Source organism: Medicago sativa, chromosome 3 (assembly GCF_051527215.1).
Source record: "Medicago sativa cultivar Bolivia chromosome 3, Bolivia_mono, whole genome shotgun sequence".
Taxonomy (NCBI): domain Eukaryota; kingdom Viridiplantae; phylum Streptophyta; class Magnoliopsida; order Fabales; family Fabaceae; genus Medicago; species Medicago sativa.
In genome coordinates this window covers 49,922,453-49,947,266 of record NC_140751.1, presented here as the reverse complement: position 1 = coordinate 49,947,266, position 24,814 = coordinate 49,922,453, and the positions used below count along the sequence as shown (strand labels likewise).

General features: G+C 36.7%; 2 protein-coding genes across 3 annotated transcripts; both read right to left on the bottom strand.

Moving 5' to 3' along the window:
* Positions 1 to 1,945: 1,945 nt before the first annotated feature.
* LOC146937990 (citrate synthase, glyoxysomal-like) lies at positions 1,946 to 8,454 on the bottom strand. 2 transcript variants are annotated; one of them, XM_085752047.1, is made up of 14 exons: positions 8,112 to 8,454; positions 7,038 to 7,218; positions 6,320 to 6,405; positions 5,607 to 5,711; positions 4,917 to 4,979; positions 4,658 to 4,767; positions 4,148 to 4,267; positions 3,916 to 3,991; positions 3,735 to 3,808; positions 3,477 to 3,597; positions 3,128 to 3,225; positions 2,901 to 3,024; positions 2,454 to 2,650; positions 1,946 to 2,373 (listed from the first exon to the last, which is right to left on the bottom strand). In XM_085752047.1, exons 1-13 carry the CDS (start codon positions 8,367 to 8,369, stop codon positions 2,513 to 2,515), a joined length of 1,554 nt encoding a protein of 517 aa, XP_085608173.1. In that variant the 5' UTR covers positions 8,370 to 8,454; the 3' UTR covers positions 1,946 to 2,373; positions 2,454 to 2,512. The 2 variants fall into 2 exon arrangements, with proteins under 2 accessions (XP_085608173.1, XP_085608174.1); XM_085752048.1 differs by having other exon boundaries at positions 2,461 to 2,650.
* An 8,978-nt stretch (positions 8,455 to 17,432) lies between these two features.
* Positions 17,433 to 24,785, bottom strand: LOC146937989 (uncharacterized). The gene is made up of 4 exons (XM_085749561.1): positions 21,193 to 24,785; positions 20,082 to 20,898; positions 18,281 to 20,006; positions 17,433 to 17,878 (listed from the first exon to the last, which is right to left on the bottom strand). The coding sequence occupies exons 1-4, from the start codon at positions 24,639 to 24,641 to the stop codon at positions 17,433 to 17,435; spliced, it is 6,438 nt and encodes a 2,145-aa protein (XP_085605687.1). The 5' UTR covers positions 24,642 to 24,785.
* Between the last annotated feature and the right edge of the window lie 29 nt (positions 24,786 to 24,814).

Sequence of the window (24,814 nt, the reverse complement as noted above, 5' to 3'; positions counted from 1 at the left end):
TTTCCATCCTTTGTCTAGTTGTTCCTTTTGGTTACATTTCACTTCGAATATCAATGGATTTCAGTTATTTTTTCTTGTATAACTCACTTATTTGAAGCTGATATAAAAGATACACAACCACAATTTATCTAGATTGATAATGACGCCATAATACAGTTATTACTTTGTTTGCTGGAGTTAAATTAAAAACTTCACAGGAAGTTGAATCATAATTATAATAGTATGAGGAGAGTCTCACAGTGTTTTGTGCCTAAATATAATGGCGATTTTTGCTTTGGTTTTAATAAGATCTTAGCCTTATACCAACTAAAATAAAGCTCATAAATGAAAAATCTTTGGAATTGTGTTGAGAGGTATTATAATCGTTGGTTCAATAAACTTAGAAAATTCCCTTAAAAAAAAACATAGAAAAGCTTTGAGGAACATGTTAATATTCAAAATCTGTCAATAAAAAGGATAACATTCACAACCAACTACAATATAATCATATACTATTCCATTTTACTTGTCAACTTGCAATCTAATAAGCTTTACCTTGATGGAATTTTATGATGACCTTTTTATTTTGACAAGAATTTTCTGAGGACCTTAATTGATCAATAACAATAGAGAGAGAAAGAGGTGAGAGAGAATAAGAGGTACAATGAGAGTAGAAGAGAGATGTTAGATTATGTGGCTCTAGTTCTCCACTTTTACAAGTCATTATGTTTGACTTACTTATGAGGTAGGTTACTCTTGGATTTAATGTGCCTACAATCTTTGACCAAGAGAAATCATGATTTCCTTTCAATATTTGCTTACAATCTTTGACCAAGAGAAATCATGATTTTCTTCCAAGCTCCTACTCTAGGTGGATGTTCCAACTTTGATTCCTTCACTCTTAAGTATGATATATATATATGGAAGCAACGTGAAAGACTTGACATAGTGAGTTATAACAAAACAATTTGAACACACTTTGTAATATATACTTGAGTGTATTTTTGGTGAGAATTCTTGTTCCATTTTAGATAGTATTTAAGGAGATATTGAGAGAAAATATTGTCCTTTGTCCTCATCACTATAAGAGGACTTGTTGTACTCTTTTCTTTTACATAGTGGAACTTTGTTCGTGATCGCCCGTGGTTTTTTACTTCTCATATTGAGGAGTTTTCCACGTAAATCTTGTGTGTTATTTCTCTTGTTATTTTACTTACTTCTCTTTAATTTCCAATTGCATCGATCCTGTGCTTCCTCATTGCGCTGATATCCCTAACAAGAGAGTTATCTAAAAAATTGTTCAAATGCCATCTCTTTGAATTCAGTTACTACTTACGAAACTCAACCTTCCATTCTCAACACCTAACATCTATAGCGACAACGAAAATATTGTAGCACTCAGCTACAACCTAGGTCTGCATTCCGATACAAAACACATGAAACTCGACCACACTGCTGACATCCTAACCAAAATTTTCTCCAATCTACAATTCTGCTTCATCAATGATACATTTGAGTTTGAGGGAGGATTGATAGAATATGCACTAGATAGCTAAACTTAAAAGCTCATGTAAAAACTAAATAAGCTAGTTAGAATTTTGAAAGTGTTGCTTAATAGATGAATGATAGTGTTATTATCGGCATTCAGCAGCATATAATTGATAACTTAGTTTTAGTGATAAAGCAATTATATGTTGTTTTATGTTTATCAAGTAGCAGCATTTCAACCTTTTTCTAGTATAATTCAGATGAAAATTGAGCAAACATGTAGTTTATATTATTTGTCTGTTTTATACTTTCAACAACTCATCTCTCTAAAACCAACATAAATTTATCATATGTAATAAAATGTGCCGTAAGGATGTAGCATGGAAATTTGCAAACAAATTTCAATTATTCATTAGTAGGAAACATTTAAGCTTAAAACTCTTGCGAAAATTTGAGAGCTCATTCAAAGCACTGGAGGTGATTTAAGAATCATATTTCATTCATTGTAGCTCATTCAACATAAATTTTACATTCAAGTCCAGATGACACTTAATGTTTCCATATGAATTAAAACGTGCCATTACAATTTATGATGAAAATTTACAAACAAATTTATATACTTTATAATTAAGAAAATTTATTCTTTCAAGTGTGATTAAACAAGCAGTAACAAATTCATCGCACAAACACACTCACAAATACTAGTTTTTTATTTTCATAGACGTTATGTTCGAAACGATTAAAATTTGCTATAGAACTTCTGGCACATGTACTACTTGCATAGTTGAAGGCTGGAAGCTTGGAACTGCAAATCCTCCACTATGATCATTCTACTAGAAGGTAATGACACCAGCTTACATTATTTATGCAGTGACATGCTACTTCATAAACACTCCTTGCCACTTCCTAATTAAAGAGAAAGACATTTTAGGTAATCAAAAGCAATAATCAGATATGATTTGATTCTTATGCAAGGAAAAGAATACCATTTACTTTAACTCTGAACTTTGTTCATAATTATTCATTATATCTTGAGTCTATAGGATTATATCCCAGATCCAGCAAGCCGCCTCTTTGAGGCATTCGATACAGATAACTGACCAAGCTTGTCGGTGTTACTTCCACTCGGTACAGTTCTTTCTTTGGTTGGAGCATAATGGCGCAGCCATTCCCCAACATATACCTGTAACATAAAATATATCAGTTATGTAGAAATTTTTCCCATTACTAACAATAAGGATGATAAAATTTAGCCTTAAAATGATACAGCCAGTAAATCATTTTCCAAGATACCAGATGCTACAAATTTTGTAAAAAGAGATGCTACAAATTAAATACAGGTATCACCACAGGTCGGCCAATAATGATTATGCTAGTATTTTCAATATCGAAGATATCATAACACGAGATATAATTTAAAGAAAGGAAATAACCTGTTGAGGTCTCATAATCTTTGTATCCGGATCATCCAAGGACTCCCGCCAATGTGCCAAGTATCCAGCCATACGGGGGATAGCAAATAAAATAGTGAAAAATTCAGGTGGAAATCCCATAGCCCTGAAATCACATAAACCCATCAGATCAATATTGTCAAATATTCTGGCAAGAGTGACATATCTTATACTGTCTAGTTAAAAAATCAGATGTAGTAATAGATTACCTATATATTAATCCAGAGTAGAAGTCAACATTTGGATATAGCTTCCTCTTGACAAAATACTCATCAGAGAGAGCAATCTTCTCCAAGGCAACAGCAACCTACATAATCAAATAATGGCATATAAAATTTTGAAGTACAAACTAAATATATTGAACAGGGTCGACACTAAATGAAGCTGACAAATTATTGATTAAGTCTCAATTGCCTCATGGTCATTGATCAATTGAATTTATAGTCCTGGTCATTGATCAATTGCTTCATGAACAATATATCTTAAGGAATATGTAATAGACATAGTAGTTCACCAAAAAAATATGTAACAGACATGGAATACAAGATGGATAAACACCTCAATCAAAGGATCCCGGCCAACAATGGAAAACACTTCCTCCGTCAATTTTTTTAAGACCTTTGCTCTAGGGTCATAGTTTTTGTACACACGATGTCCAAAACCACTAAGCTTTCGTTTCCTAGAGAATAAACAACACATAGTTAATAATATGAAAGACAACAATGTCAAAAAGTGACAGATGAAAAAAGAGCAAATCATCGCCAATCAGCAATCTTTATTGATAAGAACCTAGAAGAAATAAAGGGCAACATTAACCTGGCTTTAACACCTTCAATGAACTCTGGAATGTTATCAACACTTCCAATTTCACTCAGCATTTTGAGGACAGCCTGTATAATTGAAGGTTGCATTAGCATTGTCACGCATTTCTTTTACTCTCTGTGTTTAAATATGCAATACAAAAAATGCTCACGAGGGACTTGAACCATTTAATTACCTCGTTAGCTCCACCATGAAGAGGTCCATATAGAGCTCCAACACCTCCAGCAATAGCAGTGTATACATCAACACCACTGCAAATAAGGGTATTGTTAAAGCAACGTATAACAGGATTCTTTAGTTTTCTTTGAAATCGCTATTTAAACCAAACTGTCTGCAGGAAACCAGCCAAAAAGACTCGGAGAAGTTTATAAGCAGCACACTCTTTTGATAAGTAGTGAGAGATTTACCTTGATGCAAGGTGGCGTACAGCGGATGTAGAGCAATTCATTTCATGTTCTGCATGCAGAATGAAGATGATGTCCAGTGCACGAGTTAGACGAGGATTAGGTTTATATGACCGGTTGCCACTGCAAAAAACAATGTATAGTGGAGATTTAATGAGTTATTATACTATATGATGATAAAATACTTGAATCTCTCTCTCTCTCTCTCTCTCTCTCTATATATATATATATATATATATATGTCTCACTCTCTCATGAGATGAATAATCTAAATAGGACTGTTATCCTATCATGATCCTATAATTGTTGAATTAAATCAAATATCGCTATAAATATAAAGGCTAATAATAAGGAGAGGATAACAACAAATTTGATTACAGTGAATAACAATATCTCAACAAGAATATCACAATAGCAACAATCAAATAGTATGCTGTTATCATTTGATTATCAAATATTAAATCATAAACTGTCTTTAGGTAAGTAAGTCATGTTAGCTCTGAGAAGACATACAGAGAATCAAGCATGTAAAGGAAGTTCTCCGTGTAAGAAAGTTTGTTGGATGGAAGAACAGGTGGCCTTCCTCCCAATCTAAGATTAATCGCAGCAGCAATTGTTGTTATCTGCAAATAAGCATAGAATTAATTGAATATTGCACAAAAATTCAGAAGATTGTGCTTAAACAGTGCAAGAAGTATTCACAATAATTGAATGAGATATTACATATAACATATACAGAAGATTAAGGAATTCATAGAACTGAATAGCAAACCTTTCCAATAATCCGCACTATTTGTTTGTCTCTCACTTGCTTTGAGTTGTAGATATCAAGGCCCTGAATTAAAAAACATATGAACAGTTTAAAAAAAGAAGATAAAATGTGAATCAAATGATATAACACGGTAAAATTTTGAATCCTAACAAAATATAAAGGTCTGCTCATAGTATTAGAGGATATCTCATAATATCATGTTCATATCTTACCAAAATTTAGAGTGTCTTAGATGATCTCTTAAAAATAATTTCTATAAGTTTTGATATTTGATACAGAGTCTTCTATTTGAATGGATAAAGCTTAGTACTTCGTATCACATATGATATGTCATTATGCACAAGAGAATTTTATTCAAAATCCTTTCTTAACTAAGTCCCTTTAATTTTAAGTAACAGAATCAAAGCTGATTGCTGTAAATAATCCAGACAAATGTCAAAATAAACATTAGTCTTCTCTGCCATAAAAATGTTTATCTTGGCAAGTTCCTTTAGCAACTGACTAAACATTTACCAAATAATCCAGACATAAGTCAAAATAAACATTAGTCTTCTCTGACATAAACATTGTCAAAATGTAGAAAATGGAAAAATAGGAGGAGGAAATTCCACAAAATAAAGTCAGGAATCAATTTCCATCACAAAAGTAAGGTATACAAAATTCCACATTCATTACACAAGTGTTACTTACTCTGAGAGCAGGATTTGCATCAGGATGAAAAACAGATAAAGCACTCAGAGCATTAACAAGTACACCCATAGGATGTGCATCTTGAGGCATTGCTTGTATGAGATCCTACAAAACAAATGTTATGCAACCACCAAGTTAGATAATTACACCAGTGTTATGAATCGCAGATCGCGAAAAATAGCAGTTTGTTCAAATTCCACTATCAATTGGAGCTATATTATAGCAACTATTTGGAAACATTTTGTAGTAAATATTGTATTCGGAAACAATAGCGATTTGTTCAAATTCTACTATGTTACAGCGCTATAGCGCCGCTATTTGACAACACTAAAATACACACATACTTCTCAAAAAGAAATGAACAGCCTAACCACCCTCCTTTAAATTATCATGACAAAGGAACTTTGTATAGTGATTGCAGGAGAAATTATGAAGCCTATAAATTACGCCCTCCAAAATGAAATATAAGTAAAAATGGTATTTGAAAAGTTAATTTACTAAAGTTTAGACCTTATACATTAACTTTTCAAATACTCTTTTTACTTAAATTTCATTCGGGATGCAAACCTATCTTGAGATGAGGCATATACATAACATAAAAGGTAACGACACTAATACTGATAACAACAGCCACCCTTAACATAACATTTATCCACTTGCCAGTAAAATGAAATAACAAAGTTAGAAAAGGAATTGATAAAAGTAAAGCTCACCAAAACACCCTGTGGTAAAGCTGAGTGTTGAGATATTGCAAACTCCCATTCTTGTAACTGACTTGCAGAAGGCAAATTTCCATACACTGAAAAGATATGCATAAACTTTAGTCTTCTCTGACATAAAAATTTGCATCTCAGTTAGTCAATGGTGAAAAAACATTTGATCCACATATCATAAACAATGGCCATAAAAGCAGGGCCATGTCAGGCCATAAAATTTGATCCCAAAAAATATTTAATCATAATTATAATAAGATAATTTCACTTGAGAGATTAGGCCTTAAAATTTTCAAGAAACTCAAAAGTTGTTTGAAAATTTTCACGCAACAATCAATTATCAACATATCTCTGACGTCTAATCGGAAAAATAGTTCGAGTAAATAAATATTTCAAGCAACTCCATTCTGAATACTACATGCTTATTAGTTACGATATGTTGATGTAAAATTAGCAAACTGCATGTCTGAAATTTACAGCCTCAACGTTGTTTCATGATTAGTCTCTTTTTACTAAATACCAGCTAAAATGATTTGATTATCAAACATTGATAAATGATTTTGCAATTAAAAAAGTTACAAACGTAACATATGAGGATTGATAATTTACTTTATATTAAGACTCTAATAATTTTTTGCTCAAGACTCAGAAAACTTCTATACACGACCCTGTATAAAGGTTTCATGCACATGCAAGAATTTTTCTGCAAAATACTCACATATGAGATATGACACTTCCGGAAAGGTGCTTTTCTCAGCCAACTCCTCAATTGGGTATCCTCTATATCTAAGGATCCCCTCATCACCATCAATATAAGAAATTGTTGATCGCACAGGAGCAGTGTTTAAATATCCAGGGTCATAAAGTTTGAGTCCCTTGTCATTCTTCCCAGTTGATATCTGCAAACCAAAAATTAGAGCATCAGACAATATTCTAGTCCAATAAGAGAAGAAATCAAATCACACCGGTGTAACATTTGAATAGATTGACACAGCATATCCGGCCCAATGACCAACTAATCAGGGGCCAATCCCACCATCCACTAGCATGAGTCTTTTTATTTTAATTTGATATGTCTACAAGATGCATAAAGATTACTACATAATCATCATTCAACAACTTCAAAACAAATCAACCCACCTAATATTTCATCATAAAAATCTAAATTTTCTTACTTGTAAGCTAAACAATCATATAATTATTAAAAGAAGCAGAAAAAAGCAAAATTGAACAAGACCCAATTGATCAAATCAAAAATCATTTTGAATTTCAAATCTACATGGTCCCAATGATTTGATATGTCTTAGAGATACACAAATATCTTATCAATACATAAACATCATTCAACAACTACAAATCAAGCCACTTGTGGTTTCATCATATACTACAGACACATTCATGGACACCGAACATGACATAAATAATAATTTGAGAAAATGACATAATTCAGTGTAATCATAGATGTTGTGTCGGTGTCAGACACTGACACCGGGAACACTGACACCGGGACACACCTAATCTGAGGAGTGTCCATGTTTCATAGATCATATATTTTGTAAGCTAAACAATCATACAGTTATTAAATAAAGCAGAAAGGATCAAAACTGAACAAGACCCAATTGATCAAATAAAAATTGATTTCAAATGCAAAATCTACAATTGAAAATCCATCACGAACAAAAAAAATAAAAAACTAATTCAACAATAAGCAATATGATTGGAAGAAGATAAAACAAAATAGAAGACGACCCAGATAACGAAATTGGAAATAAAGCAGAGACTTGAAAATCACCTTCTTGAAATCATTGGCTTTGACGGTGCCATCAGGAGAGACATCAATACTATACTTCTTCCCAGTACGTTCATCAACAACTGTGAGTGTTCCCTTGACATTGGACGGAGGAGAGATCCCAGAGGAAGCGGAGAGGTGGAGAGGGTGGAGTGCGGCGGAGGAGGAGGTGGAGGAAGGAAGCAAGTGAGCTGTGAGGGTGGATAAACGGTTCCGTGCAGCCTCGTGCATCTTCGATTCTGTTGTTGTAGTCGTTGACATTGTTGTACGATGTATGTGTGTGTTTTCTGTTTGTGTTTGTGTTTGTGTTTGTGTTTAATGTTTACGTTGTTTTTCGTTATTCTTTGAATGGATTCGAGAAATAAGGATCGTATTATTGTTAGGATTAGGATTAGGAAATTGGAAATTGGAGTCAAAACTGAGATTTACTTCTTCTATGTATGTATATTGGTGTTACGTACGGTACACCACATCATTCAAAATTTAATCTATAATGATATTTTGACATCCATTTGATGACAACTTTATTGACAACCTTGTTTTTCTTACTTCTTATTGATCAAAAATAATAGAGAGAGAAAAAGGAAGAGAGAGAATAACAATATAATGTAAGTATGAGAGAGAAAGTTGTCCAAAAGTTGTCAAAAAATGGTTGTCAAAGTATCATTTCTCATCTTTTTACTATTACTTTTATCTTTAACTTTTTGTGAAATTTTTTGCTCAAAAAAAAAATTGTGAATTTTTTTTGTCAATTAGTCTAGTGACTAGATTCACACACATTATGTGTGGAGAAGTGGAGAATCCAGGGTTCAAAAATCGTCCCCTGAACAAATTATCCCTGATATAGTTAAAAACCCTGGAATAAAGAGTTAGGCTATGGTATAGAGTTCAGTTTTGGGATTAAAGCAGTCAAGCCATACCAGATGAATTTTAAGTTACCTCCCGGGCACCCGAAAGCAGTATGGACAAGGAGCAGGGTTCGAAGAAGGAGAAGAGCTAGTCGAATAAAAGTATAAGAAGGGAGGAAGCGGTGAGAGGAAGATGACTATAGAAAGCCAATAGTCCAGTAGGTCCTTGTAAGGCAAGTGAAAGAAAGTGAGTCGAGCGGTTTTGATTTCAAAGAGGTATGATAAGAGCTACCAACTGAGCTACACTTACGAACCTTTTTGTGAAAATTTATACTCCTCCCTTCTAAAATACACGTTGCAGTCGACTACTGCACATATATCAATATACAACTTTAACCATTAATATATTTAATTATATTAATGGTATAATTAATTTCTTAATGATAAATTATTTTAGTGAAAATACATTCTCCTTTTTTTTTTGGTACAAAAAAGAGGGCAGAGCCCCATGAAAATACATTCTCCTATCTTGGCATTTAACACATTTTCCTTTTAGTTGTTTTTTTTTTGAGGGAATCCTTTTAATTGTTTTTGAATTTGTCTAATTACATCCCATATATTCATGGTTACACCTCAAAATGACAAAATTACCCTAAAATAAAATTTAATTTTTAAATTCACCCAGAATACTAACGTCTTTTCCTTCTTTCTTCTTCCAAAACCTAGAAAACGCTTATTCTTTCTTTCTTCTTCCAAAATCATACTTCTCTAAACAAGATTTCTCTCTTCGATGGAGAAGACTTGATTATACTGTAATTGAAATTGAGTGAAATGAAACCTAAAGAAAAAAAAAGGATTTGCTTTAACGATGGAGAAGACTTGATTCTTTTGTAATTCAATTTTAAACTCAATTTAAGTCATGTAAACTTAGTTCAAGTAGGTCATGTAAACTAAGTTTAAGTGCACATACCAAAAGTTAAATTTTTCTTTAAACTCTTCAACCTTGTTTAATGATTATGCATAATCTATCTTATTTTAAGTATGTACATGTAAACTCAGTTTAAGTAGGTTATGTAAACTAAGTTTATAAGTACGTACTTAAACTGAATTTAAGTTAACCTCAACAATGTTAATTAATGGTGTGTATTGCACCATCAACTAACCATTGTTGTAGAGTTCATAACATATCAATGTTTAACAACAATAAAAAAATAGAAACTCTAGCATCATTGAACAAAAAGAAGAAATATATGCAATAGAGTATAGATGAAAGCTGTTTTGATTCACTTTTAATATTTTATAAAGATTGATTGAACATCCATGGTTGTTTGTGGGTGAAAGTGGGTGAAATTTAGAGTAACACAGAAGACAACACCACAATCTAGTGTTCCGGTGTCCGAAGCGACATATACATACATGGATATTGTCACCACTCTTGAGCAGTAGCGGAGCCAGAAAATTTAGATTGTGGGGGCAATATTATCAAAATATTAAAGATCAAATATTATCTTTTTTCTATAATTTTTGCTAATAGATGATTACAAGTATTAAAGATCAAAAATTGTGTATTGACATATGTGAAACATGCAACTAAGTCATTTTAGGACGGAGGAAGTAATAAAGTTTGCATTGAAAATGGAAAGACTAGATTACACGAGAGATCCTTTAAGTTATTTAATTATGATAAGTTGGTTTTAAGTTTTTTTCCGTACCACTCACGCTCTTTAAGTTACTCAATTGTAACAAGTTGATCTTTAAAGTATTTTCCGTACAACTTAGATCCTTTAAGTTATTTTTTTTTGTCAGTTATCCTTTAAGTATTTAATTGTAAATTTTAAACGTTGAAAAACTTAACTTTCTAAGATCTGAAATCTCTCAAATTGTTACGATTAAATAACTTAAAAGACCTAAGTAATATGAAAAAAACTTAACAAACCAACTTGTTATAGTTAAATAACTTAAAGAACCTAAGAGGAACGAAAAAATGTAAATGATCTAATTATTACAAATAGATAACTTAAAGGACGTTTGATATAATTTAGCCAAATTGAAATTATCATTAAATTTGGAAAAAAAATTATTATAAATAATCACGAAATATATATTATGATCAATTTATCAATAAATAAGATATTAAGTAATTGAATGGCCTTTAAAAAAAATAGTAATTGGAATAGATTCCTCTATAAAAAAGTATTTGGACTAGTTTTAATTTGATACATTGAGTTTTTTTCTTTAACGTTCAAATAATGAGGGCAGTTACTCAAAAAACAAAAAAGGAGGGCAGCTAGTTGCGCAACAGAATACCACTATATACTAAAATGAAAATTAGTGCAGGCACGTGCCCACAGAGTGCTTGCTGTGGCTCCGCCCCTGCTCTTGAGGATGCTAAAATCGACTCTCACCCTCGAAATGATTTTGATTTGGGTGCAGCCCAGCAGATTGCCAATACTTCCGAGCAGTTCGCCATTCAGGGTAAATGTAACACTTCTTTTTGTATGCCTCTTGAAAATGTTATAGATGCAAGTTCTTATGACATCACCTCGCGAAGTGATCCCGAACCAACAACCAGTTTTGGAGCCTGTGAATAATGCCTTGGATATTGAGGCGGTTTCAATTCATACTACACAACAAACTTCGCATGACACAATGGATCCTAAACTACGACGTGATCTTGACCTTGTTGAGCATTTAGTGATTGCGGGTAAAGATGCATATGTTCCTTTCACACCTTACCTTACTAAATGTCAGAGGAAGAAAATTACTAAGGCGGACCGATATCAAACCCGTTCTATGGGTCCACCTCCTAGCCCTTCCAAATTAAGGTTTCCTTAGTATTTGGTTGTCCACTTATTTTCTCTGAGGGTTTTGACCTAGTCCCCTGTACATATTACAGTTTATGTAGCCTCTTGATGCCCTCCCAACTTCTTTGCTTATAAAAAAAAAGGTTTATGAAATTTTATATAAAAGGGTGTAGACCAAGATTTTCGGGTGTCAAGCCATTAATTGGACTTGAACCTTCAATCTACCGGACTTGCTCGATTTTATTCTTGGGAAGGGAAAAAGAGATTGAAAAACCCTTTTTGGATCCGGGGGTCGGTTACGATTCGGGAAGGTGTTAGGCACCCGCGTCGTTCACGGTACTCCGTGAGAACCTCTTTCTAACTTTATTTTTATTTGAAAATTTATTGTTTAAAGTTGAAGTGAAAGAATGGAGGGAGAAGAAGTTGGAGTTTTGGTTATTTTTATTTGATCGATTTGAAAGGAATAAAGCCTCTGCCTACGTACCCTTTAAAAGGGATCAAAACCACCGTAGTTCACTCTTATAAAAATATTTTTGTGGGTTAGGTTGATTTTGATTTTTGAAAAAATGGTTTTCAAGAAGGAGATTGCGGGGCCTCAAGGCACTAGAAATAAAAATAGAAGTGAGGTTGTTTCATTTTATTTAAGAAATTGAGTCTAAGTTTAATTAAAGTTCAATTAGGAATTTGATTAAGAAAATAAAGGGAAAAATCACTTGGATTTGGATCCAAGGTTTATTATGAAAATAATTTGACTTTTGCTTATTTAATTTTTGGAATGAAAAAGGTTTTACTAAACTAACGGTAAATAGGTGTAACGATGCGAAAAGTAAAGCAAGCATGGATAAAATGGTGTAGTGTCGGTGCTTGTGTCGGTGTGTGCAATTACTAAGCTATTACATACCATTCCTAAATGCAAAGCCCACAACAAATTACATCATTCCCCTAATTATACACACTAAAAAATCATGGGGCTTTGCAATAGGAAATAAATGAATAGATACCAAAAATTAAAGCAAACATAATTAAATGAAATATAGAGAAAATTTAAAGCATCAAATATTAAAATGTAAAGCAATGATAAGGCATAAAATAAAGCAAGATGCATATGTGAGAAAATGCATAGGACATTAAAAAGAATGCATGACCTAAAGTTTTAAAGCCAAGAACACAAAAGAATAAAATATGGAAACCAAAGTTTTAAAATAGATGAGACAATATTAAATAAAATGCATGAAAGAAATTTAGAATATGAAATTATGAAATGTAGTGAAAATATCAACAGTAAAAAACAGTAAATAAAACGATAAAATAAACACATATATTTTTGGGAGTTTTTTTGGAGAAGTTTTGAATGAAACAGGGGTGTAAGTAACACAACAGAGGGGTTTCAGTAGTAAAAAAGTAGAGAAAAATGAAATTGGGCCTTCACTTGATCCATTGGCTTAGGATCTGATCCTGGCCGTTGGATTATTTGATCATAAGGCTGAGATTGATATGCACACAGCAATGAGGAAATGAAGACATCACTGAATTAAACAGAATGCTTTAATAACCATTAGATCCATCAAAGTTATAGATCCAACGGCTCCTAAACAGTAACACACATGATAAAGGGAAAAGCATATGGTAACCAAAAGAACAGGAACCGCTAGATTTAACAGGAAAGCCAATCCGATGGTTGAGGAAGAAGGAGAAGGAATCAAAGTGAACCGGTCTGGTTCAAGTGAACCAAACCGGTTCGCTAGTGTTATAAAAGGGTTGGAGAACCGGTTTTCTTCATTCTTCCATCTCCTTCCTCTCTCTAAAACATTTTTTAGTGAGAGAAGCTCTCAAATGAGAGTCTTCTTCTCCAGCGAGCTCCTCTCCTCCGACGCGGTGGTGCTCAACCCAAACGGGCGGCGCCGCCGCGTCGGACTCTTCCCTTTTTTTTTTTTTTTTACGTTTTTAAAATTTCGAAAGTGGATCCAGACATCTTTTTTGCTCCTGAGTTCGAATCCGAGGTTACTTTTTCCAAAATCAAAGTAGATTTTCCTAGATCTAAACTTTAAAACTCGGATTCAAACTCACAAAGAGCTTTCAAAACGTTTTGTAACAATTATTTCACATACATACATGAACCGACGGTTGGCTAAAGGAGAGAAAGTGAGTCGGTTACCTCTGGTAGGCCGATTCTGACTTGAAATTAAGAAAACAAGCTGCTGCTTCCTTCCCTCTAACAGATCCGATTTGCTTTATAATTATGAACTTGAAACCGCTTGCTTGAAAGAAACCAGAGATCTTGCTGTTGTTAAGAGAATCCGAGAAGATAATTGCTGTTTTATGTATGAGATTCGCAGTTTGAATAGGAATCAGTGCTGATTTCGAGTTTGTGATGTGTTTGAGTGGATTTTGAGTGGTTTAAGTTGCTGGAACTTGATTCATGTTCAACTGTTCTTCATATTGTTCTTCATGTTCATGTGTTTTTTTTTTGATTTTTTTGAGTGTTTGATTCGAATTTGTAAAAAGAAATGAGAAATTAGGGTTTGTTGCTGAAAAGCTGCGGCTACAGTGAAGACTAATGATTGGACCTCTGCTGCCATAAATGACAGTCTATTTATAGACTGTCATTTTAGGGTTTCAGAGCCTGAGCGAAAAAAGACCAAAATACCCTTATGTCTCTGATGCAAGAAAATGGACAGCACAACACTAAAGGATTGGTGCCCAAGTTTCACATTGACCAATGACAGACTGACACTGGACAAAAAAGGACTCAAAGATTTAAACAAAAACTAAAAAAGAAGATAAAAAATAATAATAATAATAAAAAAAGAAAATGAAGCAAGTGTGAGCTTTTTTGCTCACGTGACCTTCTAAAGAAAAAAAAAAAAATTAAATAATAATAAATAATAATAAAGATAAATAATAAAATATAATAAAAAAAAAATTACGACCAAAAACTTTATCTTAAATGAGGTATTTTAAAATACCTCTCTGCCGAAATTTTGACTGAAATGTCTGAAATAACGCGGCGTTTTAACGCGCGAACAAAATTCTTTTAAAGCGGTTTAAGAATGAGCGAGGCGGAAATTTTGAATTAAAAGCTTCTTGAAGGAAATTAAAATAAAAATAGGACGCTAAACACTTAAAAAGAGCGCGTAAAATATTTTAAAAAAAGCTGACGCGCAAAAGAAATAATTACACGAAACTTGGACAAAGAGAAATTCACTTGGAACTGTAAAATAAAGCTTCAAAAACAAGTTTAAAAGACGACTAAATGACTTTAAATAGTTAGAACGAGAAAAGAGTTTGACGTTTTAAAAATACGACTAAAAAGAAATGACTGGTCCAAAATTGGGGTATGACAGATGCCCCTATTTAAGTTTCTTCGTCACGAAGATTTGAAAGAAGACTTTTAAATCGATGGGTCGAAGAGACTTAAATACTTAAGTACACCACTTTTGGACCAGTTGAGATGCTGAGAATACAATGCTCATGAGTATTATGGTATGCATGCGTGCAATGTGATTATGAATGCAATGACGACAAATATATACCGACTGGGGGACAAAAGCTGACAAGTAACACTGGGGAGATAAAGCCTGTCTAATACCGACTGCCATGGTAAAGGCGAAAATGCGGAGGATAAAGCTTGTCTTTTATCAACTGCCGTGATAAAGACGAAAGTACCGAAGATAAAGCTTGGAACGGGCAATAAAGCTTAAGACGGAAAATAAAGCTTGAGACGGGAAGTAAAGCTTGTCTATCACCAACAGCCCGTAGTAAAGACGGAGATACAGAAGATAAAGCTTGTCTACTACCAACTGACGCGGTAAAGACGAAAATACAGATGATAAAGCTTGTCGGAATATAAAGCTTGAACAAACGGTAAAGCTTGGAAGATAAAGCTCAGACAGCAAATAAAGCTTAAGACAGGATGAAAAGCTTGAGACGGAAAATAAAGCTTAAGACGGAAAATAAAGCTTAAGACGGAAAATAAAGCTTATGACGGAGAGTAAAGCTTGAGATGGAAAGTAAAGCTTATCAATTACCAACAACCCGTGGTAAACGATGACAATGCGGAAGATAAAGCTTGGATTAAAGATAAAGCTCAGGCGGGAGATAAAGCTTGAGACTGAACATAAAGCTTGAGACAAAAATAAAGCTTGAGGTGGAAATTAAAGCTTATCAATTACCAACAGCCCGTGGTAAATGATGAAAATGCGGAAGATAAAGCTTGTCTACTACCAACTGCCGTGGTAAAGACGAAAATACTGATTAAAGCTTGTCTATTACCAACTGCCCGTGGTAAAGACGAAAGAACGGAAGATAAAGCTTGCCTATCAATAATACCGGAGTACTTTAAGCAGGGTACTGGGAAACTGATTAGCATTGGTAAGATGATCATTTGATGTGACCTGCCACTTGAGCATAAATTGATTGGTTAACACCTTGGGATTGACATTTTTAAGTATTGGGGTAAAGCATGGGAAAATAATGTAGTTATGCATGAATGATATTTGTATGCATGCTATCTATGCATGGATGAATGAATGCATATGAGACTTATATGACGATTTAACAGAAAGATTATAGAGACGAGCATGGGCAGGTCCAAAGAAAGTGGCCCGACATCACATAGCCAACACTTAGTAATCTTTATTGGGGATAACATTGCTGGGGATGAACCAAAACGAAAGCCGGGGTACCACCCTTCAAACAAATCAATGGCAGAAGTCGACATTTCTCAACCGCGGCACCTTCTCAAATTCATGCTCTACATGGTCATTGCTTTCTTTTGAATATTTTTCTTTCAAATCTTTCGAAATCCCTAACTTTTGCCTGGATCGCCCTTTCGGGTTTTCAATCCATCGGGAATATATTCTCTTTTTTTTTTTTTTGCATTTTCTATGTCCTTAATTTTTGCCTGGACCGCCCTTTCGGGTTTTCGATCCACCAGGACGCTCATTCTTGCCTAAGTCACCCTTTCAGGTTTTCAACTTAGCGAGCTTTTTCTTTTATCTCTTTTTTCAGCAATGACTATGTCCAATTGTGGTATCCACCTGCTTTTAGATCGAATGTTGACACATGCTTCCATGATACATAATTGTAAAGATAATATGTTTGTCATTTTTTATTTTTTCAAAGAAAACAATGAAATTTTTTTTTAAAAAAAAGATTTTTCAAAGTTTTTGTTTCAAGTACTAATATTAAAAACGGAAGAAATTTTGCACATAGAATAAACAAGAATTCCAAATAAAAGCACTGGCTCAAATTAAAGTATTAGAAATGGTAACCGGCCAAAGGCATGGCACCACGGATTACAAAATTTGGAAAATGGTAATTAATATATGGAAGGTACATTGAACACAATAACCGCTATATTCCCTAACAACTTTGAAATCCACTGCTATGATGCTCTGATATAGGAGAACTTCTGACAACTAAGGTGCCCCAAGTGAGTGATGCTTAGTCTGATGCAGTTACTTGTCACAAACCCTTAACTTTTGCATAGATCGCCCTTTCGGGTTTTCAATCTATCAGGGTAAACATTTTTCTTTTTTTTTTTTTTTTTTTTTGTCTCTAACTTTTGCATGGACCGCCCTTTCGGGTTTTCAATCCATCGAGACGCTCATTTTTGGTTTAGGTCGCCCTTTCGGGTTTTCAACCTACCGAGCTGTTCTTTTATATATTTTCTAGACATAGTATTTCTTGACTGCATCAGAATTCACAGGACGAGGTAACTCTTCTCCATCCATATTTGTAAGTATTAAAGCACCACCGGAGAAAGCTCTCTTGACAACATAGGGACCTTCATAGTTAGGTGTCCATTTGCCCCTTGGGTCTGGTTGAAAGGACTTGATACTCTTGACCACAAGGTCTCCTTCTTTAAATTTGCGGGGATGCACCCTCTTGTCAAATGCCTGTTTCATTCTTGACTGATATAGCTGTCCACGACACAAAGCTGTCATACGCTTTTCTTCAATCAAATTCAACTGATCATACCTATCCTGACACCATTCAGCTTCAGACAATTCAGCTTCCTTCAAAACTCTTAAAGATGGGATTTCAACCTCCACCGGGAGTACAGCCTCCATACCATATACCAGAGAGAAAGGGGTTGCCCCTGTCGAAGTACGCACTGAGGTACGATAACCATACAAAGCATAAGGTAACATTTCATGCCAGTCCTTGTAAGTGACCACCATCTTTTGCACAATCTTCTTGATGTTCTTATTTGCAGCTTCAACTGCACCATTCATCTGTGGTCTATAAGGAGAGGAGTTATGATGTTCAATCTTGAAATCCTCGCATAATTCCTTCATCATCTTGTTATTCAGATTGGTACAATTATCTGTGATAATCTTGTTAGGGACACCATATCTGCAGATGATATTGTTCTTGATGAATCGGACCACCACTTGCTTGGTCACATTAGCATAAGATGCCGCTTCAACCCACTTGGTGAAGTAATCAATAGCCACTAGTATGAAACGATGTCCATTGGAAGCTTTTGGTTCAATTCGACCAATCATATCAATGCCCCACATAGAGAAAGGCCACGGGGAGGAGATAACATTGAGCAAAGTTGGCGGGACATGGATCTTATCCGCATAAATCTGACACTTGTGACACTTCTTGGCATGGTGATAACAGTCAGCATGCATCGTTATCCAGTAATAGCCTGCCCTCAACGCCTTCTTAGCCATTGCATAGCCATTAGCGTGAGTCCCGAACGTGCCTTCATGTATCTCATGCATTAACAAATCTGCCTCACGCCGATCTATACATCGGAGCAAAACCTCATCGAAGTTCCTTTTGTACAACACATCCCCATTCAAGAAAAAGTTACCAGACAATCTTCTTAGAGTCCTTTTATCCTTGCGAGATGCCCCAGGCGGATACTCTTGAGTTTGAAGGAAAACCTTGATATCGTGAAACCATGGTTTGCCATCAAAGACTACTTCAGCAGCAAATACATAAGCTGGTCCGTCAAGGAATTTGACACTGATCAAAGGTACCATTTTGGGGCAATTTACCTTGATCATGGAGGATAAAGTAGCTAAAGCATCTGCCATTTGATTCTCCTCCCTAGGAATGTGGTTCAATTCCACTTTGTTGAAGAAAGTTAACAGACGTCTGGCGTAATCTCTGTAAGGTATCAAACCGTCATGATGAGTTTCCCACTTTCCCTTAATCTGGTTAATCACCAGAGCTGAATCACCATATATCTTAATCTTCTTAATTCTCAAATCGATAGCTTCCTCAATACCCATAATACAAGCCTCATACTCTGCAATGTTATTTGTACAATCAAAACGTAACCTTGCAGTAAAAGGGATGTGCTCGCCATTGGGTTTGATGAGAATCGCCCCAATTCCTTTACCATAGACATTCACAGCTCCATCAAATATCAAACCCCATTCAGATTCAGGATCAGGACCTTCACCAAACAACGGTTCATCACAATCTTTCATCTTCAAATACATGATCTCTTCATCTGGGAAGTCAAACTTGATAGGCTGGTAATCTTCAATTGGTTGATGGGCCAAATGATCAGCAATGGCACTACCTTTGATAGCTTTCTGAGTGCGGTACAAAATATCATACTCGGACAATAACATCTGCCAACGAGAGATTCTTCCGTTCAGAACAGGCTTCTCGAAGAGGTATTTGATGGGATCCATTCTGGAGATCAACCAAGTAGTGTGATTAATCATGTAGTGGCGGAGACGCCGGGCAGCCCAGACTAAAGCACAACAAGTTTTCTCCAGCGCGGAGTATCGAGTCTCACAATCAGTGAACTTCTTGCTTAAGTAGTAAATTGCATGCTCTTTCTTACCAGTTTCATCTTGCTGACCAAGTACACAACCCATAGAATCTTCTAATACAGTCAAATACATGATCAAAGGCCTTCCGTCTACTGGAGGGACAAGGATTGGAGGTTCTAACAAATACTCCTTGATACTATCGAAGGCTTTTTGGCATTCATCTGTCCACACAATCCCTTGATCCTTGCGAAGCAACTTGAATATCGGCCCACATGTAGCGGTCATCTGAGAAATGAATCGGGATATGTAGTTCAGCCTACCAAGGAAACCTCTGACTTGTTTCTCGGTTTTTGGAACAGGCATCTCTCTGATAGCTTTGACTTTGTCGGGATCTACTTCAATACCCTTCTGACTAATGATAAAACCAAGAAGTTTCCCGGATCTGACGCCGAAAGTACATTTATTGGGATTTAGACGGAGCTTATACTTTCTCAACCGCTGAAACATCTTCAATAAATACTCAACATGCTCTTCTTCAGTACTTGACTTGACAATCATATCATCCACATAAACCTCGACCTCTTTGTGCATCATATCATGGAAAATCTTAGTCATGCCCCTTTGGTAAGTGGCACCAGCATTTATCAATCCGAACGGCATCACCTTATAGCAGAAAGCGCCCCATGGCGTGATGAAAGATGTCTTCTCTCTATCTTCAGGAGCCATCTTGATCTGATTATACCCGGAGAAACCATCCATGAAGGAGAACACTTTGCATTTAGCAGTATTATCAACCAATACATCGATGTGAGGTAAAGGGAAATCATCTTTTGGGCTAGCTTTGTTCAAATCTCGGTAGTCCACACACATTCTGACTTTACCATCTTTCTTTGGAACAGGTACTATATTGGCTAACCATTGAGGGTATTCAGATGTGATTAGGAAACCGGCGTCAATCTGCTTTCGCACTTCTTCCTTGATTTTGAGGGCCATATCGGGGTGAGATCTCCTCAACTTCTGCTTAACAGGCGGGCACTCGGGCTTCAAAGGCAGACGATGTTCCATAACTTCGGCATCTATCCCTGGCATATCCTTGTATGACCATGCGAAAATGTCAGCATACTCTCTGAGAAGCTCAATAACTCTTTCCTTAACCGTGGCATCCAACGATGCCCCTATCTTGATTTCTTTCTTGTCTTCCTCTGTACCCAGATTAACAATTTCTATCTCTTCCTGATGAGGTTGAATAGCCTTTCCTTCTCGCTCCAACATCCATCTAATCTCATCAGGAATCTCTTCATCACCTTCTACCATAGCCTCATATACGGGAACCTCAAAGTTGGGAGGAAGCATAGGGTTACTGTGTTCAACGGGCTCATTTATGTTCAGCCTGCATATGATTTATGATTGATTTTAAATGAGTAAATGCAAGACCTTTGAGTTTGATTTTTAAAAGCAAAAGAGAAACAACTTTGGTTTTATGTATTACCATTTTTTCCAGAAAAAGCACTAAAATAAAATAAAGTGAAGTAAAATAAAGGCCGTGATAGAAACGACGATTTCATTAATAACCAAAAGTACTTGAAACAAAACATAAGGCCCTACAAAGTTTCACTTTCGTCTGGGGCAGGACGAAAGGAGTTTTCTTAAAGAAAAAAAACAAAAACAAAGACAAACATATTACTTAAAGCGAGGTATCACAGAAGGAACATCCACAGCGATCCAATTGCAGCAGACTCCCCCAGGTGTTACGAAGATAGGTGCCACCTCTTCAGATTGATCCTCAACGATCGCATTAGTCTCCGGTGGATCATTGATAAAACCAGCACTGTAAAAAGTACAACTAGTAGGGTTGAATGCCCCAGACTTGCTATTCGGGAAACCAATTCCCTCTTTGCGTTTGTTCTCGTGCAGCTCCACCAACTGACCCCACGCTTCAGTCTTGCCTTCTTGAATAACCCTCTGAGCGTCCTTCAAAGAAGCCATACTAGTCTCAGCTTTCTTTGCACTCCCTTCAACGGAGAGACCCTGGAATGACGACCCCTCTGAGCTACTACCCCCAATGTAAGAGAAAGCCGACAGATTACTGACCAACAAGGCCGTCTCACCACTTACGGTTATTAACTTTCCATGACTTATAAACTTCAGCTTCTGGTGGAGAGTGGATGTCACTGCCCCAGCATCATGGATCCAAGGCCGGCCAAGGAGGCAACTGAAAGAGGCCTGAATCTCCATAACTTGGAATTTAACTTCAAATTCATGCGGGCCCACTGAGATAGGCAACTTTATTTCCCCAAATACTGACCTTCTAGTTCCGTCAAATGCTCTCACCGTCACCGTGCTGGGCTGCAAGAGAGCTTTTGGATATGAAAGCTGGTCCAAAGTGGACTTAGGCATCACATTTAAAGCGGACCCAGTATCTATCAAGACGTTAGAGAGAGAATCTGATTTGCAGAGGACGGAGATAAGCAATGCCAGATTGTGATTCTTTCCTTCCGCTGGGAGGTCTTCGTCACTGAAGCTCAAATTGTTGCAGGCAGTCACATTCCCCACAATACTTTCAAATTGTCCCAGAGTCACATCATATTCCACATAGGCTTGATCTAGCACCTTCATCAAGGCATCTCTGTGGGCATCAGAGCTGGATAGGAGAGACATTATAGAGATTTTGGCAGGAGTTTGTAGCAACTGATCCACTACCTTATACTCGCTCCTCTTGATTAGTTTCAAGATCTCATCACTATCTTCATAGACAATCTCATTGGGCTGTCTGATAGCTTTACCCTTATCAAGATTTCGCCCTTTCACTGGTTCTTCGGCTGGAGCACTGACTTCCTTCTGATTAACAACCGGGAACACCCGTCCACTCCTCAAGATCTTGCTATTTTCCGCAATGTTGTCTACATGGACTGACGAATCAAGGGGTACCTTTTTTTCATCTTCCAGAATGGAGTATTCGTAATTATACGGCACATCTTTTTGAGATGAATAAGGCAACTGTTCTGGCGGGCAGATCACCAGGGAAGTACTGGCTGGTTTGGCACGATTGACCATTATCACAAGTGGCTCCCGAGTCTTGAAAACTGGAGTAACAACACAAACATTCTTATCTTTCTCCTTTCTAGTGACAACAAGTTCTTTCCTGTCCAGTAACCCCTGCACATCGTCCTGGACTTGCTTACACCCGCGAGAATCCACTGAACATACAACACAAGCCTCATGATTATGACTGAAGAGGGTGGCCTCACACATTTTTACATGGATAGGGACCAGAGGAGTCTTGATATCACTTGCATAGAGAACATAGTTGTCTCCTTGAATCATATTGACAGCAGGCCCATGTGGCGGCAGAGGGTTGTTTGGAACAACAGGGTCAGGGTTCGCGAAGGTTAGTTCCTTGTCATTGATTAACTTCTGGACCTCTTCTTTAAGGGCGCGACAATGTTCAATATCATGCCCCGGTGCCCCTTGATGGAATTCACAGGTGCGATCGGCACGGTACCAGGCTGGTAAAGGGTTCTGCATGCGAGGCTGAGGCCTAGTTTGCACCAAATTTCTGGCAAGGAGAGAAGGCAACAAATCCTTGTATGGCATAGGTATGGGAGGGAATTGATTTCTAGGAGGGCGAGGCTGCTGTTGAGCTTGAGGACGTTGTTGTTGTTGAGGTGGTGAGGGTGGTGGAGGATAATATGGGTATGGGTAGAATGGTTGAGGATTGTATGGTTGGTAAGGTTGTTGGTATAATGGTGGATAGTATGGTGGAGGAGCTTGAGGACGTTGTTGTTGTTGAGGTGGGTTTTGTGGGGCTGGCGTTTGTGGTGCGATATTGGCGACATATGGGTAGTTTGAGTATACAGGCTGAGATCCGCCATGGGCCACCATGCCGACCTCTTGAGTGTTCTTCCTTGGATACCCATTTCCAAACTTTTTACCATTAGACGATCCACTTGATGAGCCACCCGAAGAACCATTCGATGAACCATTATCCTTAGACACGTGACCTTTCCGGGCCCACTCTTCGATACGCACCCCTGTATCCACCATGTCAGTGAACTTTTGCGAAGCACATGCCACCATCTTCTCTGAGTAAAAAGGGCTCAAAGTTTCATAGAATAAGTCAGATAACTCTCTTTCATTCAGAGCTGGGCGGATCTGAGCAGACTTCTGGATGAACCGCTGAGCATATTCCTTGAATGACTCCTTTTCTCCTTGTGTCATAGATTGCAGCTCTTTTCGATTAGGTGCCAGATAGGAGTTGTACTTATATTGCTGAAGGAAAGCGTCGGCCAGTTCCCCAAAAGTGGTAATACTCTTCAAATTCATATACCACGTATGCGCAGGGCCAGCCAAACTGTCCTCGAAACAGTAAATAAGCAAAGGTTCATTATCTCTATGAGCTGTCATTTTTCTCACATACGTGGTTAAATGCATTTGCGGGCAAGTTTCTCCTGTATACTTCTCAAACACCGGCGTCTTAAACTTAGGCGGTATTACCACATTTGGAACCAAGCAGAGATCATGCACACTTTGACCGAATACCTCCTTACCCTTGATACTCCTCAACTCTTTTTGTACTGCATCAAACTTCTCTTCCAAGTTACCCACTCGATCATCCCCCATTACACTACCAGAGTGATAAACCTGTTCTTCCTCTTGCTGGGTCGCATGGACAATAGGCCCTGCCTGAGTCATAGTAGCCTGAGGAATTGGCTGGCCAGGCTGAACAAATGGTGGTGATTGTTGACCATAAGGAAATGGCATTTCCGTAGCACCAGGACGAACACCTTCATTGATCATTTGTGGCATGCCCCATGGATAACCGGGCGGCATGTAGTATTGGGAAGCAACACCATGAGGACCAGGAGGACGGAAATTCTGGTTGTTCATATCATCAGATGAGAAACCCACCATGAGAGGCTGTGTAGGCCCAGCAGATGTAACAACAGCAGGTATCGGCTGTGAAGTACCATTAAGTGCAGCAGAAGCGACCACAGTAGGAGCTGGCTCGGAAACCGCTGCATGTTCTCTCTCAGTCATCAGGACTTCCATCATAAGTGCCATCTTCTCTAATTCTGCCTTGAGATTACTAACATCTGCTCTGAGCTGAACGTTTTCCTGTTCCGCATTTGCCATCTTCTTCTTAATGTAAGCCCTTGTGTGATGAATGCGAGTAGGCTTGTATTGAATTCGTCGGGCCACTTTCAATTACTGCGGCAGAAAAGGAGTGAAGTGTGAGACTTGATTTTGACACTTGATGAATGCAAATGATGCATGATATGCAAGATGCGCAAGTATGCATTTTTTAA

Coding starts and splice junctions, on each gene's coding strand:
- LOC146937990 (XM_085752047.1), bottom strand. CDS start 8,369: ATGTCAACGACTACAACAACAGAATCGAAGATGCACGAGGCTGCACGG. Junction 5,712..6,319: donor CTTTACCACAGGGTGTTTTG/GTGAGCTTTACT, acceptor TTTGTTTTGTAG/GATCTCATACAAGCAATGCC. Junction 3,025..3,127: donor TACTCTGGATTAATATATAG/GTAATCTATTAC, acceptor ATGTGATTTCAG/GGCTATGGGATTTCCACCTG.
- LOC146937989 (XM_085749561.1), bottom strand. CDS start 24,641: ATGGCAAATGCGGAACAGGAAAACGTTCAGCTCAGAGCAGATGTTAGT. Junction 20,007..20,081: donor TGATGCACAAAGAGGTCGAG/GTTTATGTGGAT, acceptor AAGATGTTTCAG/CGGTTGAGAAAGTATAAGCT. Junction 17,879..18,280: donor GTGGCCTTTCTCTATGTGGG/GCATTGATATGA, acceptor ATCGTACCTCAG/TGCGTACTTCGACAGGGGCA.